At 40.6% G+C, this 20,587-nt stretch overlaps 1 protein-coding gene across 1 annotated transcript in view; it reads left to right on the forward strand.

The window, feature by feature from the left end:
• Nucleotides 1-5,545: 5,545 nt before the first annotated feature.
• SLC35F2 (solute carrier family 35 member F2) overlaps nucleotides 5,546-20,587 on the forward strand; it is a gene marked incomplete at its 3' end in the record, with an annotated part of 48,631 nt that continues 33,589 nt past the window's right edge. Inside the window, exon 1 of the mRNA XM_082844217.1 lies at nucleotides 5,546-5,670. Within this exon, the coding sequence (XP_082700343.1) occupies nucleotides 5,561-5,670 (110 nt within the window). The 5' untranslated portion in view covers nucleotides 5,546-5,560. The remainder of the gene's footprint in view (nucleotides 5,671-20,587) is intronic.

Genomic DNA, 20,587 nt, shown 5'->3' on the forward strand with positions numbered 1-20,587 from the left:
ATCACCTTGATACCAAAACCACACAAAGACACTACAAAAAAATATAAATTACAGGTCAATATCCTTGATGAATACAGAATCCTTAACAAAATAGTAGCAAATCAAATCCAACAATACTTAAAAAGATCATACACCATGATCAATTTGGATTCACTCCAGGGATGCAAGAATGGTTTGGCATAAGCAAATCAATCAATGTGATACACCACATTAGCAAAAGGAAAGACATAAACCACAAGATTATCTCAATAGATGCAAAAAAAAAAAAAGCATTGGACAAAATTCAACATCCATTCATGATAAAAACTCTCACCAAAATGGGCATAGAGGGAACGTATCTCAACATAATAAAAGCCATTTATGGCAAACGCACAGCCAACATAATCCTCAATGGTGAAAAGCTGAAAGCCTTCCTGCTAAATTCAGGAACAAGACAAGGATGCCCAACTAACTACCTCTATTCAACATAGTATTAGAAGTCCTAGCCACAGCAGCCAGACAAGAAAAACAAATAAATAGTATACAGATTGGAAGGGAAGAGGTATAAATGTCACTATTTGAAGATGACATGATACTTCATATAGAGAACCCTAAAGTCTCCACACAAAAACTGTTAGAACTAATAAATAAATTCAGCAAGATAGTGGGATACTAGATTAATATACAGAACTCTGCTGCAGTTCTTTACAACTAATAACAAAATATCAGAAAGAGAAAGTAAAAGAAAACAATCCTTTTTAGAATTGTGTCCAAAAACAAAAACAAAACAAAACAAAACCAAGGAATAAACTTAACCAAGGAGATGAAAGATCTATACACTGAAAACTATAAAACATTGATCATGGAAATTGAAGATGATTCAGAGGAATGGAAAGATATCCCATGCTCTTGGATTGGAAGAATTTACATTGTTAAAATGGCTATACTACTCAAAGCAATCTGCATATTTAATGCAATCCCTATCAAAATACCCAGGACAATTTTCACAGAACTGGAACAAATAATCCTAAAATTTATATGGAATCACAAAAGGGCCAGAATTGCCAAAGCAATCCTGAGGAAAAACAACAAAGTTGGAGGCATAACAGGTTCAGACTTCAGACTATATTACAAAGCTCCAGTAATCAAAACAGCATGATGTTGGGACTTCTCTGGTGGCACAGTGGTTAAGAATCCACCTGCTAATGCAGGGGACATGGGTTCAAGCCCTGGTCCAAGAAGGTTCCACATGCCATAGAGCAACTGAGCCCGCATGCCACAACTACTGGAGCCAGTGTGCCTAGAGCTGTGCTCTGCAACAAGAGAAGCCACTACAATGAGAAGTCTGCACACCTTAATGAAGAGTAGGCCCCGCTCACATCAACTAGAGAAAGCCCATGCACAGCAATGAAGACTCAACACTGCCAAAAAAATAAATATATAAATAAATTAATTAATTTTTTTAAAAAACAGCATGGTATTGGCACAAAAATAGACATATAGATCAATAGAACAGAATATAGAGCCCAGAAATAAACCCATGCATCTGTGGTCAATTAATCTATGACAAAGGAGGCAAGAATATACAATAGAGAAAAGATAGCCTCTCCAACAAATCGTGTTGGGAAAGCTGGACAGCTACATGTAAATCAATGAAATTAGAACTCTCCCTCACACCATATACAAAAATAAACTCAAAATGGTTTAAAGACTTAAATATAAGACATGACACCATAAAACTTCTGGAAGAGAACATAGGCAAAACTTTCTCTGACATAATTGTAGCAATATTTTCTTAGATCAGTCTCCTAAGGCAAAACAAATAAAAGCAAAAATAAATGGGACCTAATCAAACTTAAAAGCTTTTCATAGCAAAGGAAATCAACAAGACAAAACAACCTACAGAATGGGAGAAAATATTTGCAAATGATGCAAATGATAAGGGGTTAATATCCAAAAATATGCAAACAGCTCATACATAACTCAATATCAAAAAACCCCAAACAACCCAATTAAAAAATGAGCAGGAGACCTAAATAGAAAAATTTCCAAAGACATACAGATGGCCAACAGGGACATGAAAAGATGCTCATTGTCACTAATTATTAGAGAAATGCAAATCAAAACCACAATGAGGTATCACCTCACACTGGTTAGAATGTCTATCATCACTAAGTCTACAAATAATAAATGCTGGAGAAGATTTGGAGAAAAGGGAATACTCCTACACTGTTGGTGGGAGTGTAAATTGGTGCAGCCACTATGGAAAACAATATGGAGTGTCCTTAAAAAACTAAAAATAGAGCTACCATATGATCCAGCAATTCCACTCCTGGGTATATATCTGGAAAAAATGAAAAGTCTAACTCAAAAAGATACATGCACCCCAATGTTCATAGCAGCACTATTTACAATAGCCAAGACATGGAAACAACCCAAGTGCCCATCAACAGTTGATTACTTTAAGAAGATGTGGTACACACACACACACACACACACACACACACTGGAATATTACTCAGCTGTAAAAAAGAATGAAATATTGCCATGTGCAGCAACATGGATGGATGGACTGATATACTCAGTGAAGTAAGCCAAACAGAGAAATACAAATACTACAAGATAACAGTTATATGTGGAATCTAAAAAATAATACAAATGAATCTAGGGAATTCCCTGGCGGTCCAGTGGTTAGGACTCCATGCTCCCACTGCAGGGGGCACAGGTTTGATCCCTAGTTGGGGAACTAAGATCCTGCAAGCCTCGTGGTGCAGCCAAAAAAAAAAAAAAAAAAAAAAAAGAATATGTATACAAAACAGAAACAGACTCATAGACATAGAAAACAAATTTATGGTTACCAAAGGGGAGACGGAGGGAGAGAAGGACAAATGAGGAGTACAGGATTAACAGATACAAACTACTATACATAAAATAGATAAGCATCAAGGATTTATTGTAGAGCACAGGGAACGATATTTGATATCTTGTTATAACCTGTATTGGAATATAATCTGAAAAAATATATAACCGAGTTGCTTTGCTGTACACCTGAAACTAACACAATATTGTAAATCCACTATATTTCAAATTTTTATAAATGACTTCAGTTTATCTTAAACGTTGGTTCCAGTTTAAGGGAGTCTTAAATATTGATATCTGCTTTAGAATTTTTCTTCTTTTTGATCCTTTTCAATAAAAATGTTGAAGTTCATTACTATTATGGTATTTTTAGTATTCAAATATGCCTCTCAGGGACTTCCCTGGTGGTCCAGTGGCTAAGGATCTGCCTTCCAACGCAGGGGATGCCGGTTCGATCCCTGGTTGGGGAAGTAAGATCCCACATGCCACAGGGCAACCAATCCCGCGCACTGTAGAGCCCCCGCACCACAAGTAGAGAGAAGCCCGCACACTGCAACAAAAAGCCCATGCGCCACAACAAAAGATTCCGCATGGAATCTCTCCTGGTGGCGCAGTGGTTAAGAGTTCGCCTGCCAATGCTTTTTGAGAAGCATTTTCTGTTTAGAAAATACATATAACTTTGCGCATAACTTTAGAATCCACATTAGTGGTCGACTACGTTTCCTGGCCCCATTTTCCTGTGGGGGTAATATGTTGAGCCAAACATGACTTACTGAAAAATATCTAAATTGAATACTTTTCAAATTGCAAAAGTAGTATATGCCCATAGTAAAAACACAAAACAAAGATGTATAAAACAATTCTCCCTTATTCCCCTCCTCAACTCCCCCCCATTCCCACCACCCTCACAACTTAAACCTGTATCAATATCCTGGTGTGGGGCTTCCCTGGTGGCGCAGCGGTTGAGAGTCCGCCTGCCGATGCAGGGGACACGGGTTTGTGCCCCGGTCCGGGAAGATCCTACATGCCGAGGAGCGTCTGGGCCCGTGAGCCATGGCCACTGAGCCTGCGCGTCCGGAGCCTGTGCTCCGCAACGGGAGAGGCCACAACAGTGAGAGGTCCGTGTACCGCAAAAAAAAAAAAAAAAAAAAAAAAAAGCCTGGTGTGTATTCTTTCACACCCTTCTTTTGCTCATATAAACAGAATTGAGCATAAAGATATGCATATAGATGTATATGTTTATATAAAGATATTAAGTTACTTGGTGTTTTTTACTAAAAAGGAATCATATTATACAATTATTCTGCAACTCTGCAACTTACTTTTTTCACTTGACAGTACCTCATGACCACTTACAAGTTAGTGTATATACTACATCTGCAATTGTTTCTTATGGTTGTTGCAACAAGTCACCACCAATTTAGTAGCTTAAAACAACACAAGTCTATTCTCCTACAGTTCTGGAAGCCAGAAGTCCGAAATCAGTTTTACTGGGCTACAGTTAAGGCTTAAGTCGGCAGGGCTACTTCCTTCTCAAGACTCTAAACTTCTACTGGCTGACTTTATTCCTTGGCTTGTGGAGACCCCTCCATCTTCAAAGCTATCCCTCCAAGCTCTGCTTCCATTATCGTATCACCTTCTCTCTTCTTAAACAATTAAAAAAAAATCATTTCATTTAAATTTTGGAGTTTCTGTAGTTGCTAAACTTGGGGTTCCTAAAGCTACATTTCATTTTTCAAAATCTATTTTCTTTCTTAGAATCTTCTCACAGCCTGCTCCCCACTCCTGCCGCCCGGACCTTGCCCGGGAAGGAGGTGGTCAGGAAAAAAACGGTCTCAACACCTTTCCTTTTGTCTTCCTGATCTCCTTTCCGGAAGTAGCAGTCTACCAGACCCACCAACGTCCTTTTTGTCAGTGAGTCAGGAACTTTTGGACCCCAGTTCCTAGTCCCTCCTTGGCCCGCAGAAGCATCGGAAGGCGTGACCCAGGCCCAGGACACCCTAGCTGAGCGCCAGGGGTTGACACTCTTCTCTAGCACCACAGAGACAATTCTGAATATTGAAAGACAAACCAAACACACCCGTAAGGAAGGAGACACACCACAAGGACCAAGAAGACATGTTTCCGGCATCCCTTTACGGATAGGAAACATAGAATTTTACCTATGTTTTGCGAAAACAAGAAACACAGAACTAAGGCGTCTTCAGTTCTATTAGATGGGAAATATCTTTTATAAGTTAGTCAGAGGGAGGGAGACTAGGTCAAGAGAGGGGTCAGCCAGACCTTCCCAGTTAGCAAAGGTCAGGCAGTAGCTAAATCACTGCTTCTTAAGTTAGTACACGCTGGCATAACCTCGATTCACCTCATTTGCTGATTTTAAATAAGGGACCATAAGAACTTGAAATGCATATTGGGTGTCAACCAACAGTGAAGCTCGACTGCCAAGGTGGAAAAAAAAAAGCGCCCTTTCTCCTCCTGCTCCTGGCCCCCCGAGGTGCCAGGTTGCAATCTGCAAATGTATTGTCTGGCCCTAGGGGCTTGACAGTTAATGATTTGCCGCAGAAGGAGCCCGCCGGCCGCGGTGCGAGAAGGACGCGAGCGAACCCGGCAGCGCGGACTCACTAGCCGAGCCGAGCCGCCACCGGCAGCACAGGCACCGCCTCCCGTCTTCCGGGACCCGGCACGTCTAGGGGTTCCGGGCGCCGGAGACCGCGGGGCTCCCATGGAGGCCACCTCGCCGGCGGGATCCGCCCGCCCGCAGCCGCACGCGCAGGGAGCAGCGGGCGAGTCCGCCAGCCTGCTGCTCTGGATCAAGGGCAAACTCTTCACCTGGTGAGTGGAGGCCGCGCACGGCGACCGGCTGGGCGGCCGGCGCTGCTGGGAGCTCCCGGGTTCGCAAGTGGCGGCGGCAAGCGCTGGGGTGCTGGTTCAGGCGGCTGAACATGTGCTGCAGGGATGTAGCTGTTTACTGGCTTTATGAAGCTCTTGGCGTCCCTCCCTTGACTCCCTCTTAGAAATCGTGGGGATGTATTTCAGAGGATTTGAGGGGAAATTCACTGTCTTGGCATTGTTAGGTCAATCCCCAGTGGCCTCCCAGCGGGGAGGGGACGAAGTCCCCAGGGATGCTGTGAAGGAGGGGTGCCCAGTCTCGGGCTTGGTAGGTGGGTGAGCTCCTCTTCCTGCCGCCGGTGCCCACATTCCCTGCTGCGGAGCCCGGCAGAGTGGGCGGGTGATCCCTCACTAACAGTTGAGTTCACCCAAGTGAGAAGTCTGTGTTGAGTTTTGTGGTGCCGCCCCGAGGAAATCCAGAGCCTGCCTCTTTCCCGGGCTGAGCGAGGCGACGTAGCCACCTTCGGGTCTGAGGTCCAGGGAAGCCTGCTTCTCTTGTCACTGTGTTACATGGAAAATAGAGAGAAATGTGCTCAAGGGATCGGCAGAGACTCTGGGACAGGGAAAGCATTTCTGTGGTTACTGGACGACTCGCATCCTGGAAATACAGATAACTCAGGATCTAAATAATGAAAGCGAACGTTCACTGAGCATTCACTATGTCACGTACTGTGCTTAGCGATTTATATGGATACTATCATTTAATCCATACCATTTTATGAGATGGCACTGTTGTTATCCCTGCTTTGCTGATGGAGAAACAAAGAAGGCTAAGCAATTTCCCCAAGGCCATGCGATGACCTGTAAGGGGTGGCGCCTGCCAGCCCCAGTCTAAACTGGGCTTAACTACTCCTGGCCGCTGGCACCCTTTTTTTTTTTTTTTTTAAGGTTAACAAAGTGAATTTTCCTTTAAAGGTTGTGAAAACGGTCTTAAAAAGTCATACTATATTCAAAACTAGATCAATAATGGTGTATGTATTTTTTCATGTAAATAAGTTTTAAATAGCTGTGTGTGTTTAAAGGGCCAAAAATCACCTTGTATTATCCAGCTATATACAGTATGTCTGATAAATTTAGCCATAAGTTCTCAGCTGGGAGGCAGTGTAGTGTAATGTCTAAGGGTACAGATTCTGGACTCAAATCCTGTTTTTGTGCCACTTACCAGCTAGGTGACCTTGGGCAAGTCACTTAACTTCTCTGTGCCCCACTTTTCTTACTTGTAGAATGGGGATAATAACAGTACCTACCTTGTTGGGTTATTGTGGAGATTAAGTGGCTGATTACGCAGGAGTGGCAGACAGCCTTGTTCATGGTACTATGCATGGGTTAGTTTACACCCACCATCAGCCCTCCATTCCTGGGTGATAGGAAGATGTGGTGTTGCTTCAGGAGATGACAAGCAGCCCTGATGAGGAGACAGACAATATGATGGATTAGTTGAGCAAGACATAACAAGGATTAGCAATAATTGTTTTTTTCCTAATGCTCTAATATTTTCAAAATCTGGTATGTTTTACCAGGAACATCTGATAGCTTCCTAGATAGAAGATTTCTTCTGTCTCTGAACAGACTTTCTTTGTGCCTCCCTTATGGATTTTTATTTTCTTCCCTGTGTGATAGCTATTTATGTGTATCTTGCATTCCTGATGGACGAAGTCCTTAACAGCAGAAATCAAGTCTTTTAAATTTTTGTATTTCCCACAACCCCATAAATGAATGAATGAGGGATGACTAAGGTTCTTGAGGCTTCCTTTCCATTCTGCCATACTCTCTACAGTCTTCCCTTTATTGATCTTTATTCTGAGGGTCTTGGGCTGGAGCTTTTTTTTTTTTTTTGGTTGGCTGAGCTGTTTTGTTCATTAAGATTTTCAGTCCTACCTCTGGCAACCATCCAAACATGAATTCTTGTTTGCAGTTTCTCCTTGTCTAACCCAGCAATCAGAAAAATGCAGTTTACCTGATATCCAGGACTACAATAGGAGGATATGGATTTCCAGGAATACCTGAGGATATTTATTTAATCGTATGGATACTATCTAGCAGATTATATCCTAATGTATACTCTAATTCAAATATGAAAAAATGCATGTTTATTATAATGACTATCAAATTTATATCTCTAGCAAAAATTGTTAATTATTATTTCACATATTTGTCCTTTTCCCATCAAATAGATGGTAAGCTTTTTGAGGGCATAGGTTTTATCCCATTCTTTTCGTAGTACAGTGCAGGACATGTATTCATTCATTCAGTCTTTCATTCGATAAACCTTGAGCATCTATGATGTTCTAGGTTCTAGACTAGTCTCTGTGCTATTAAGATGAATAGGATATAGTTCCTGTTCCCAGAGAACTCATGATCAAATTATGGTAAGAAGTTATGATAAAAACATCATAAAAAAAAGAAGTTATGATAAGTACTGTAGAGGTGAGCACAAAGTACAGATGGCACAAAGTAGGCCAGAGATCATGTCCACCAGCATGAGGGAGCTCGACAGAGAAGGTGATTGGGAATTTGACGCATGAATGAGTTTTCCAGGTGGACTAGGTGAGGAAGGACTGTCCAGGCTTAGAGATGCCAAAGAGTATTTTGCTCAAGGAACTGCAAATAGCTTGGTTTGAGGGGGGCACAGTCTTGAGGAGGAATGAACAATAGTATTTGGTCAGTCTACACGTGTACTCCTTGTTACTGTCTAGTAAAGGGCCTGGCCCTTTGGTTCTTCTTTTCTGTTTGGTTTCCTCATTTCAAAGGTTAAGGCGCAGAAATTTGGAAGGAGTCATTTAGTGGTGTTTAACTGTACAGCCTTCATCTATTCACTCAACAAACATCTATTGAGCACTCACTGTGTGCACAACACAATCCTAAGCCGGTATGTAGCCCTCCTGAAAGGTACTGTAAATTGAAGAACTTTCTGTGACCTTTGCAAGTGAGGGATTAGGGAGCTCTAGATCCTACCGGTCTCCAAAATATCTTCTCCCTTCCCCTTTAAATTTGCAAGATTAATTAATATCTGCCTCTTCTACTAGACTTCAGGAGGTAAGGAATCCAATCTAGTTTTGGTCACTATTGTATTCTCTGCCAAGTGTAGCGCTTACCTTGCAAATACATACACAATGAATACCAGATGTGACTATATGAATCCTTAATTCCAAATAGGAATTTTATAATAGATCACATCTCTTAAAAAATTTTTTTTTCTATTCAGCACTATATGTTTATGACCCAGTCATGTTTTGTTCCTCTACTCCATCGTTTTTCAATCTCAGCCTTATTGACATTTTGGGTCAAATAATTCTTTGCTCTGGGGGCTGGCCTGTACTTTGTGGGATGTAGCAGTATCCCTGGCCTCTACCCTCTAGATGCTAGTATAGCACTCTCTCCACCTCCTTACCTCTGAGTTGTGATAATCAAAAATCTTTCCAGACATTGTCAGATGTTTCCTGGGGGACAAAATGACCCTGGTTGAGAATCACTGATCTAGCCTGTTGTTTCTAACTATCTGTGGTTCCATGGTCCTTCAGTGATGGACACTCAGATAGTTTCCAACTTCCAGCCACGAACAACACTGATGAGCATTCTCATACATGTCCCCTTGTGTACTGGGGAAGAGTCAATGGCCAGGCCTGGCCAAGTCCCTCCAGGTGGCTTTACGTAGAAGGGAGGGGATGAATCCCAGAATGGAGAATCCTTGGGCATTACAAAACCACTGTTGATTGCTTTTGTTTGGCACCCCTCCATCAGGCTGTTCTGTGACTATGGCTTTATCACCAGCTGCTCTGGAAGAAGGAGGAGGCAGTCTCTCTAGGTTGTAACCCATTAGCCCTAGGAGCTTGGAGGGAGGTGGGTGGAGGAATGGCTCCTGGCTAGAAAGCCTGAACCTTTTTAACTTCTCAACACTGCAGGAAGTTGTTAAAGGGATAGGCAGTAATGCAATGTAGGGGAGAGGTAAGGGTTGACATTAAAAGCCTTCCACTTGGCCTCTGGCTGTTCTGTGCCCCGGGTATAGTCCTGTCCCTCCCCCAGACCAGTTCTAGGAATAACCTTTGTGTTATTCCTGCTTATCTCTGCTTCTTTCTTCAGGTTGATTTGGAGGAATATGAGATGGCTGCCAGTGCTTATTTCCCATCTTGACAGCATTTCCAGAATATTTCTGGAGTCCACCTTCCCCTCCAATCCTTATTATCACTACTTCAGTTTAGGCCTTTATCATTACTTGGACTTTTGTCGTAGCTTCCATCCATGCCTCCACCTACCCTAAATCATCTTATTTCACAGGAACCAGAGTAATGTCAAATAAAATTAAAGGGTACCAATAGCTGCCATCAAATGAGAATTTACCACCTATCAAGGTATCCTACTAACATTTCATCAGTCCTTATATAAAAAGTTTTTTTAGTCCCTTTATAGCATAGAAGTAACTTGCCTGAGGGCACATGGTTAGTGAGAGGCAGAGTTGAAATAGTTTCATTTGATTCCAAACCAGACTGTTTTACAGTACTGTCTCAGAAATCTCACTGCATCATGTTCAGGCTGAAACCTTTTGGCTTCCTCCCATCACCTGCATCAGTGGTTTGCAAATTGAGGGAGCTCTTGGGGTTCCCTGGAGACTCCTCTGGGTCCATTATGGGGGCAAGTTAGGAAACAGAAGCTGGTGGCTCCTGGGCTGGCCTCTGGTCCCCACCAGTCTGTTGCTTTGCCTGGTTTATAGTTGGGCTTCTGTGCAAGATGTTTGAAGAAAGGATTCTGCAGCTAAAACAAGACTGAGAGCCACTGGTTACTGGATGGAGCTCAAGCTGTGGCTGTTGCTACTGCTTCTGGCTGTTGTTCCCCTCCTCCCTCCTTCATTTTCTTCTTTACCTGAACACAATTATTATATTTTTAGTGGTTTTTATTATGGTAAAATATATATAACATAAAATTTACCATTTTAAGCATTTTAAGTGACATTAAGTATGTTCACAATGTTGTGCAACCATCACCGCTCTCCATTTCCAGAATTTGTTTATTATTCCAAACAGAAACTCTGAACCTGTGTAAACACTAACTCTGCATCCCCCTCTCCCCTCAGCCCCTGGTAACCACCATTCTACTTTCTGTCTCTACAAATTTGACTATTCTAGATCTCTTATATAAGTGGAATCATGCAATATTTGTCCTTTTGTGAGAACTCAAGGTTCTTGACGTGAACTGTAAGGCCCCCTATCACTGGCCCACTTCCCTCTCCAAGTTTATCTCCCAGAACATCCATCTCTCATGTGGCGGCCCAGCAATAACGGCATGCCTCTGAGTCCCTTGCTGTCTGCATCTTTACACCTGTACCTCCCTCCTTGAATGCCTTCCTATCTGACCTCATGGCTGCTTAAAGACTCTTTGTAGACAGAATCAAGTCAGGCAGTCTTCTTCCCTGGCTCCTTGCTGTACTCTGTTGGATGCCCTTCCTCTATGCCCTTCAGTTACCTGTTTCCTAACTCGTTACATTTACCATATTATGACAAAAAAGGTAATTTTCACTAGCCATAGCTGTGGAAGAAGCGAACTGGCTCTCAAGGTAACTGCTTGTGTATCTAAGTTTTGGTAAGTTTGTTAAAAAGTTATAAAGCTTCCTTATATTATTATTTACTGAGGAACATCAGAGAAAATGAATCATTTCATGCAGGTGAATTTTACAGAAAACTTATGACCCACTCTTTTAAAGTATTAAAATTTACTTTTAAACCCAATTAAAATGACACTGTTTATGTAATGGATTACTCACTTCTGTTAATTAATTTATTCATAATTTTGGGCAGCAGTTCTTCAACATTTAATTGGTTTGTATCAAACAACTTTCTAGGGTAGGCCAACCCATTGAATTACTTAGTGGGTCCATTTGCAACTAATCCTGGAGATTTTACCAAGGGAAAAAAGCCCATTATTTAGAAGTCTTCATGGTATATTTAAAACAGATATATGAGACTACTTGCCTTTTAATAAACAAGTGCATTCAACATATCACCTTTTCTTCATGATTCAGGATCATCATTATGATGATTTTTTTTTTGCGGAACGCGGGCCTCTCGCTGTTGTGGCCTCTCCCGTTGCGGAGCACAGGCTCCGGACGCGCAGGCTCAGCGGCCATAGCTCACGGGCCCAGCCGCTCCGCTGCACGTGGGATCTTCCCAAACCGGGGCATGAACCTGTGTCCCCTGCATCGGCAGGCGGACTTGCAACCACTGCGCCACCAGGGAAGCCCCATTATGATGATTATGATGATTAAAATTATTATTCTGAGTGGTTGTAATATGATCAGAGGTTAATTTTTTGTCTTATTTTTTTCTGACTTCTTTCTGACAGTTTTCACACATGATTTTTTTCTGTATTACTGAGCATATCTCTGAAAGTCTGCATTCTTACTAAATTATGACTTCTAACCTGTTAACGCTGTAGAAACCAGGTAACCCAGTTTCTTAGAATTGCTCGTAGTGAAAGTATAAATAGGCCCTGTATAAAGATTTAAATGGTTTTTATTTTAATAAATTATAAAAACTTTAAGTCCACAAATTTTGGGACATTTTTTTGGATGGTTACAGGAGTCTATGTTAATTAAAGTCATCAGATAAGTAATATGTCACAAAAACTTGGTTATTTATGCTAATGATGCAGAGAAAGATTCCATGAGAAACCACCTTTGAGTCCCAAACTTCTTTCTAGTCATTTCTTGGAAACCAGAGTATTTAAGGAACGTTTTAACTCAGTTTTTTCAGTCCAACAAATCCTACTGAGAGCTTGAGGCTAGTATTATTGAGAGCTTGAAGCTTAGAGCTTCCCGGAGCAGTACTGAACAAAAGAGTTTAGGAGAATATTTCTTAAGCTTTTTACTGTGGTATCAAGCCAGAGATAAAAAAAATAATAAAAGCCAATCTTTGTTGAGTAAAGTTTACTTAGTATACCTAGAGCAACTTCACTATTCCAGCACCTCATGTGGATTAACTCATGTAATCCTTACAATAATACTCTGCAGTAAGTATTATACTATCATTGCCAGCCTACTGGACACATTTGGAAGCTGAGGCACTGAGAGGTTAAATCGTATTCCCTAACAGGATTAGTCACACAGTAGTAAGGAAAGCAACCAGGTTTCATCTCCTCCATCAAGTCAGTCTGGCCACAGAGCCTGTGCTACTAACCTGTGTGGTGACCCTGCCTCCTATGAGCTGGGCAATAAACAGAAAAAAAAGGACTTGTAAAATTTACCCCCTAGGGTTTTTGCTCTGGGTTATTTGTATCGCCTTGGGGTGCCAGAGAGTATATAAAGTCACATGATAAATATAATGCTCTTTCTGGGGCATCATTTAATTTATTTTTTAGATTTCAGTTGCACAGAAGTGGATTAATCATAATCCCTGGCTCATGACACCCTTTCGTTGTTGGCCCATGAATAAGTTAATTTTTTTGTGTGCAGTAAGTTCCTGTATACCTACAACCAGCCTTAAAGGTAATTTTAATCTACCTATTAGTCATCTCCTCCTTCATATCCCTTCTTCCCCAACCAAAGATAATCACCATCCTGAATCCTCCTTTCACCATTTCCTTGCTCTCATTTTGATATAGTTTGGTACCTCTATGTATTTCTATATATAATCTGTTGGGATTTTTTTTACCCATTGCTAACTTTCATCCATATTGTTACCTTATGCTGCAACACACTCCCTTTTGCTTCATATAATGTTCTTTCCTGTGAGTATACCACACTTTATTTACTCATTCTGTTGATGGGCATTTGGGCTTTTTTCTGTTTTTTGCAATAGTGAACAGTGAGCATTCTTCTACATGGCTCCTATTGATCACTTGTAAGAGCTTCTTTTATACACACACATGCACATATACATACCTCTAGGAGGGGAATTACTGGATTATAGGGTATGTGATTGTTCAACTTTATAAAATAATGCCAAACTTTTTCCAAAGTGGTTGTATCAATTTACACTCCCACTAGCTGAGTATGAGAGGTCCTGTGAAACAAATAACCTTTCTAACACTTGATATTATCAGACTTTAAAATTTTTGACATTCAGATGAATGTAAAAGAGTATCTCTTAATTTGCATATCCCTGATCACTAATGAAGCTGGGTATCTGTGTATGTTTATTGGCCTTATTTGTTTCCACTTTTGAGAAATACTCATATTACCTGTGAAATACCCATATTTTGCTATTACTTTTATATTAAATAGTGTCTCTATACACAATGCAATTTATATAGATTTTAAAGATACCACCAGAGAGCTGAAAACATTGGGGCTTGTATCAGGTTCCCCACTAATGCTCATTTACTTCTCCTTGCCTGATAGTGGGGGTTCAGTTGAAAAGGCTGAGAGTAGTTGAGAGTTGGGAGGTGTAAATTAGGAGCAAATGAGTCAGATTAAGGAGGGGAATGAGTTTTTCTGGTTTGAGGCCTGTGGAGTGTTGAAAGACTCACATGACTCACAGGAAATCTCCCTTACACCTCCATTTGCCTCCCAGGCCCAGTCCTCAGGAACTTTCTAATTCAGGTTTAGACTCCTGTTTTCTTTTGGTGCCTGGCTGGTGTTTAAATAGTGTATTAGTTTGATTGTTAGCAGAGAAATCCAGCTCACCACTGTTGTAGGTAAAATAGAGGGTTTATGACTTCACAGAGTTCAAGGAGGGTAAAAGTGCCAAACCACAGAGAGCAGAGAAGCAGCTGGAGGCAGGAACCCAAACCACAGTGGGATTCTCTGCCTGTCTCTTTATTTGTGCTTTGCTTTCACTGTTGATTTCATTCTTCTAACTGCAGACCAGATGATTATCTTCATTTGAGAATTACATTTTACAGTTTAAACCACACAAAACAGAAAAAAAACCCAAACCCTCAAGTTTTCAAGTCTGTATTTTTGTTTGATAATCCACAAGGGATGTACATTTAGATTTTCCAATGGTTAAAAAAAAAAAAAACTTCTTCAAACTTCCTATTCAGCCTCAGCCTCAATGGGCAGGCAGTATTAGCAATTAAAAATTTTATGGGTCGTGGCTTCTTGGCTGCCCATTGAGAACAGGGTTAGTCTGTTTTCTTCCATACATTTGCCAGACTGGGCTGGGTAGAGAAAGGGCTGTACATCTGTCACAGGGTCATAAACTCTAGTCATCTAGACTCTTGAAACAGCAGCACACTCATTACCCAATACTAATCCCATCCTTCTGAATCTACCCTTCCCCCATCCCTGAGCCCAAATTGTCAGCCCTCCTGGAGCTCCTGTTCCTAGCCTTTGGAGGGTATTCACATTGGTGCCCCTCTTAGAATTCTCACACAGGAGACTGGGGAGAGGGAGAATCCTGGAGGTAGAGGCCATATCCTCTACATGTTGCCCACAGTTTAGTGCTGCCCCCTCCCCTCTTGTAGGCTGTAGGACTCAAGTTTCTCTGACCTGTGTCCAAAGAGAATAGGTGAGTTGAATATGTGTTTCAGACTTTCTTATTTCAGCCAATCAAAAATTGGAGGACAGAGGGAGGATATCATAAATAGATTTTATGTCATCTTATTTTCATTAGAACACCCCTTATTAAAATAATTAATTGTAGAACATATAATCAAATGAGTGTGTTAATGCCCATTGTTAGAGATGCAAGGTAATTTGTATCAGTTGGTCTCCCTGTATGGTATTATAATCCTCAATATTGTATATTTTATTTTTGTTCTTATCAGGGAGGCAGTGTGTAGCATGAGAAAATACAAACTGAACAGCTAAAACTCAGTTTCTCACCTATTCAATTGTACTTGTAATCCCTTTCTTACAAAAGTTTTTGTGAGATTTAAATGAAACAACATATATAAGCACTTAGTATGGCACCTGACACACAGTTATTTTTATTAAGCCACCTCACTTTTGTTAGGATAATAATAAAGGATTTTTGAGTTCATAATAAATGCAAGTAGTATCCCAACTGTCCTCAGTTTCAGTTACACGTGGTCAACTGAGGTCTGAAAATATTAAATGGAAATTCCAGAAATAGACAATTCATAAGTTCTAAATTTCGTGCTGCTCTGAGTAGCATGATGAAATCCTGTGCCGTCTGCTCCATCCCACCTGGGACTTGAATCATCCCTTTGTCCTGCGTGTCCTGCCCATTAGTCACTTGTAGCATCTTGGTTATCAGATTGACTGTTCTTGTGTTCAAGTCACCATTACTTTACTTAAAAATGACCCCCAAATGAAAGAGTAGTGATGTTGGCAATTTGGATATACCACAGAGAAGCCATAAAGTGTTTTCTTTAATTGAAAAGGTGAAAGTTCTCTACTTAATAAGGAAAAAAATTGTCAGCTGAGGTTGCTAAGATATATGGTAAGAACAAATCTTCTAGATGTGAAGTTGTGAAGAAGGAAAAAGAAATGTGTGCTAGTGTTGCTGCAGTACCTTAAACTGCAAAAGCTACCGCCGCAGTGTGTAATAAATGCTCAGTTAAGATGGAAAAGGCATTAAAGGCATTAAATTTGTACCATAAGATATTCTGAGAAGGATCACATTCACATAACTTTTATAACAGTATATTGTTGTGATTGCTCTATTCTATTAGTTACTGTTGTTAACTTCATTTATAAATTAAACTTTATCGTAGGTATGTAGGTATAGGAGAAAACATAGCATATATAGGGTTTAGTACTATCCACGTTTTTGGGCTTCCACTGGGGTTCTTGGAATGTATCCCTCATGGATAAAGGGGAGGGGGCTACTGTACTTCCAATATAACAATGATTATGAGCCACACTGCTTGGGTTGCTCTCCAGGTTCTACCACTTACTAGCTGTGTGATATTGGGCAAGTTGCTTAATGTCTTGTGCCTCAGTTTCTTTATCTATAAAGAGCTATAAAAGTAGTACCTACCTGGGACTTCCCTGGTGGTCCAGTGGTTAAGACTCCATGCTTCCACTGCAGGGGGCACGGGTTGGATCCCTGGTTGGGCAACTAAGATCCCACATGCTGCATGGCGTGGACAGAAAAAAAAAAAATAGTACCTACCTTTAGGATTATTGGGAGGATTAAATGCATTAGGATTATGAAATTGTGAAATTGTTAGAACAGTGCTTTGTACATAATGTGCACTCAACAAGTGTCAGATATTGTTATTACTACTGTAAACAATAACAGTGGTAACAGTAATAATAGTAATGGTAACAATAGTAACAACAACAATAATAACAGTACTAGATATTGTGTGGATATGTATATAAGGGGGAGGCACAAAAATATCCGTGACAGTTTCTGCATTTATAATCTAGTAAAACAAATACAACAGGCATATAAAACACTACAGACAGGATGTAGAAAATGGGAAGGAAGGTTATAATGCAAATGCCGTAGGAGTTGAGAGGACATGATTCTGGAACTGGGCACCCTTCTTACTATCTTTCTTCCCACAATTATTTGATTTTCTTAGCATAGAGGAATGGAAAGAACACAGGCTTTAGAATCTTGTTTGGATTTTAATCTAGTGTTACTATCTGTTTGTCATATCAACTTGGTTAAAAAACTTTGAACTTTTGCAAAATTTTGCCTACATTTTAGGTTTGTATGAAAATCCAGTAAGATAATATATGTAAAAGCTCAATACAGTGACTGACACTTGTCTCCCTTTTATTGTATAGACAGTGAGTATTAATGTTTCCCTTGTATTCTTGACTACCTAGGAATCATGCAGGACATAATATGTAAGGAAATCACTGGATTTCCAATTTTTACTTTTTTTGGTTTGAATAAATCTAGTTTGGTAGTTTCTGTCTTGATGGCATGGTTTCATTGTTTTCCCAGCAAATGATGAAAGTGTTTTAATCCAGGATGGCTCCTGATCAACTTTGTCTGAAGTTACTTAATAGGCTTTTTACTTGATGTGATTATCTTGTTACTAAGGCCATTCATTGAGATTAATGTAAATAGTTAAATAATATTATGATTCAAGTATGATTTTAAGTGTCATATGCAACTAAGTTGACTTGGTGTATTAGTTTTCTAGTGCTGTCATAACAAATTACCACAAATTTAGTAACTGAAAACAACACAGATTTATTATCTTACAGTTCCTTAGGGCAGAAATCTGACACAGGTCTCACTGGGCTAAACGCAAGGTGTCAGCAGGGTTTTGTTCTTTTCTGGAGGCTCTAGGGAGAGTGGATTTCTTTTCCTTTTTCAGTTTCTAGAGGATACCTGCATTCCTTGGCCTTTGGCCCCTTCCCCATCTTCAAAGCCAGCCACTTTGCATCTCTCTGACTTTTCTTCTGTAGTCATACCTTCCTCAACCACAGATGGGAAAGATTCTTCCTTTTAAGGACTCATCTCAATGTACTTAACCATAATCACATCTGCAAAGTCCCTTTTGCCATGTAAAAGGAAAAAAACTTCTGACAACAAATGTCAGGGTGGGGGTGCGTGGTTTTCTCACATCAACCGATTCTTCAACTCTCCAGACACAAATTGGGTGTCCTACAATTTAGTTTGACACTATTTGGAGCTAGTGCAGATGACGCAGGTTAAGGGCTCAGTCCCAAAAGATTGCCCCTGTCCCCCAACCTCCCATTTCAGACACCACTCACAAGTCCCAGGTTGTCACCTTGTACTTCTGATCAACCAGCTATAAATCAGAGGTTCCCATAACCTCCTTCTCGGGTTTGATAATTTGCTAGAGTGGTTCACAGGACTCAAGAAAAGTTTACTTGTTAGATTACCAGTTTATTATAAAAAGATACAACTCAGGAACAGTAAGATAGAAGAAATGCATAGGGCAAGCTATGGAGGAGGGGGCATGGAGCTTCCATGCCCCCTCCAGGTACATCACCCTCCCAGCACCCCAGTGTGTTCACCGACCTGGAAGATCTCTGAAAACCTTGGTTAGGGTTTTTATGAATGCTTCGTTATGTAGGCACGAGTGATTAACTCATTGATCATTAGTGATTAACTCAGCCTCCAGCCCCTCTCCCCTCCCTGGGGGTGGAGCTGAAAGTTCCAGCCCTCTAATCACTGGCTGGTTCCCTTGGCAGCCAGTCCTCCATCCTTAGGGGCTTTCTTAAAGTCATATTATTAACATAAACTCTGGTGTGGTTGAAGAGGCCTGTTATGAATAACAAAAGATGATTGTTTCACCTTTATCACTCTGCAGCTATTTCAGGAATTGGGGACAAACAAACAAACAAAAAAAGGTGCTTTTCACTCTTATCATTTAGAAAATTACAAGGGTTTTAAGATCTGGCCAGAAAACAAGACTAAAATATGTATTTCTTATATCATAATATCACACTATGTAAGGTGAACTATTCACAGGTTCCAGGGTACTAGGACATGGACAGTTTTGGGGAGACATCATTCTGCCTACTACATTTGGTGATAGAGTCTAAAATTAGTTCCAATAAAAAAAAAACAGCTTTAGAGCACAAATACCACCTGGATGCTGGTAAAAATGTAAGCAATAATTCATAAAATGTCAAGGAAACCTTTTTTAAACCTTTTCTCAGCTCATCTAACCCACACCTTCTGCACATGGTCAGTGTTTGAAATAACCAACCAAGAATTGGTACTCTTTTCAGGTTGTACCACAGGTTTGAAAGAGATTTGGTAGCTGCTAATTTCTTTGGATGAGCTGCATCTCTAGGCTCCAGGCATGCAGGAGAATTCACAATACCATTCTCTCTGCTGAGACCCTATAAGCGGATAGGGTAGGGGGTCCCTGGAGAAAGAGAACCAGGCATGGCTTTCTTGACATTAGAGAAAGACCTAAGCCATTTTGTGATCTAAGCCTGGACACAATGCCCTTGAACAGGTCTCAGTAATTAGTGATCTTAAGGGAACAAAAAAACAAATGAGTTCTTAGGCAAGAGAAGTAACAGTGGCAAAGAATAAATCAGTTATAAAGGCTCTCAGTTCTGTTTCAATGGTAAAGATAGCCTGAAGCACATTCTTGGGCTGTTTTACAGAATTGAGCCCCCCAACCCCACCCCCTGCCTAGTGCAGCTGGAACCTAAGGAATGATGATGTTGAGCTTTTCTGACCCACGAGATTTCGGTCAACTAAAGCTTGGACTCTGTCAATCTTTGTCCCAATTCTATGCTGAATTCTTCTCTGCTCAAGCCCCTTCATGAATATGCATATACCCTCAGCTTCAGACTTCCCCAATTTTGCTGTTGGGGAGACACTGCTTTGGGAAAGATACCTGTTGTTCTTACTTGCTGCAAGTAATAAATCCTTCCTTCTCCCACTCTTTGGCTTGGCAGTGTCTTTTAGCTCAAAACCCACTAAGAAGTGAACCCAGTTTTCAGGTAACAGAACAGCAGTTCCTATTCCCTTTCTGTTAACCTGAGCAACTTGACTTCATTCTTTGTGTCAGATGAAATATTACTTCATGAGGAAAGCCTTGCATGAAATCTCAAATTAGGTTAGGTCCCATCCCAATTGTTTCTTTACTGTTTTTCTTCACTGCTGTGTTGTGAATTTCATGAAGGCAGGCTCTCTATTATTTTTCTATATTCCCAGAGCCTGACATACTGTCAGGAACTAAAAAAATATTTGCTGAATTGAAAAGGATACCATTAAGAAGATGGTAATAAAGGTCACCATGGGTTATTGCAATTGCCTGCCTTGTGGACTATTTCCACTAAGCAGTTTCTAGGTAGGAGTGGTGTACTACTGCAAAGGCTACCCCTCTTCTGAAAAAAGACACAGTTATTAACTTGATTTGATCATCCCTGAGATCATCTCCCTTGAACAAGCTGCAGCTTTCTACTCCACAGGTGCAGTTACCTTCAAATACCTCAAATGCTTTTCTCTCTCCACACTTCTCTATTTATGTGAGGATGAGTGTGTGTGTGTGTGTTTCTGCTTAA

The sequence above is a fragment of the Leucopleurus acutus genome (assembly GCF_964270905.1).
Source record: "Leucopleurus acutus genome assembly, chromosome: 8".
In the NCBI taxonomy this organism is placed as follows: domain Eukaryota; kingdom Metazoa; phylum Chordata; class Mammalia; order Artiodactyla; family Delphinidae; genus Leucopleurus; species Leucopleurus acutus.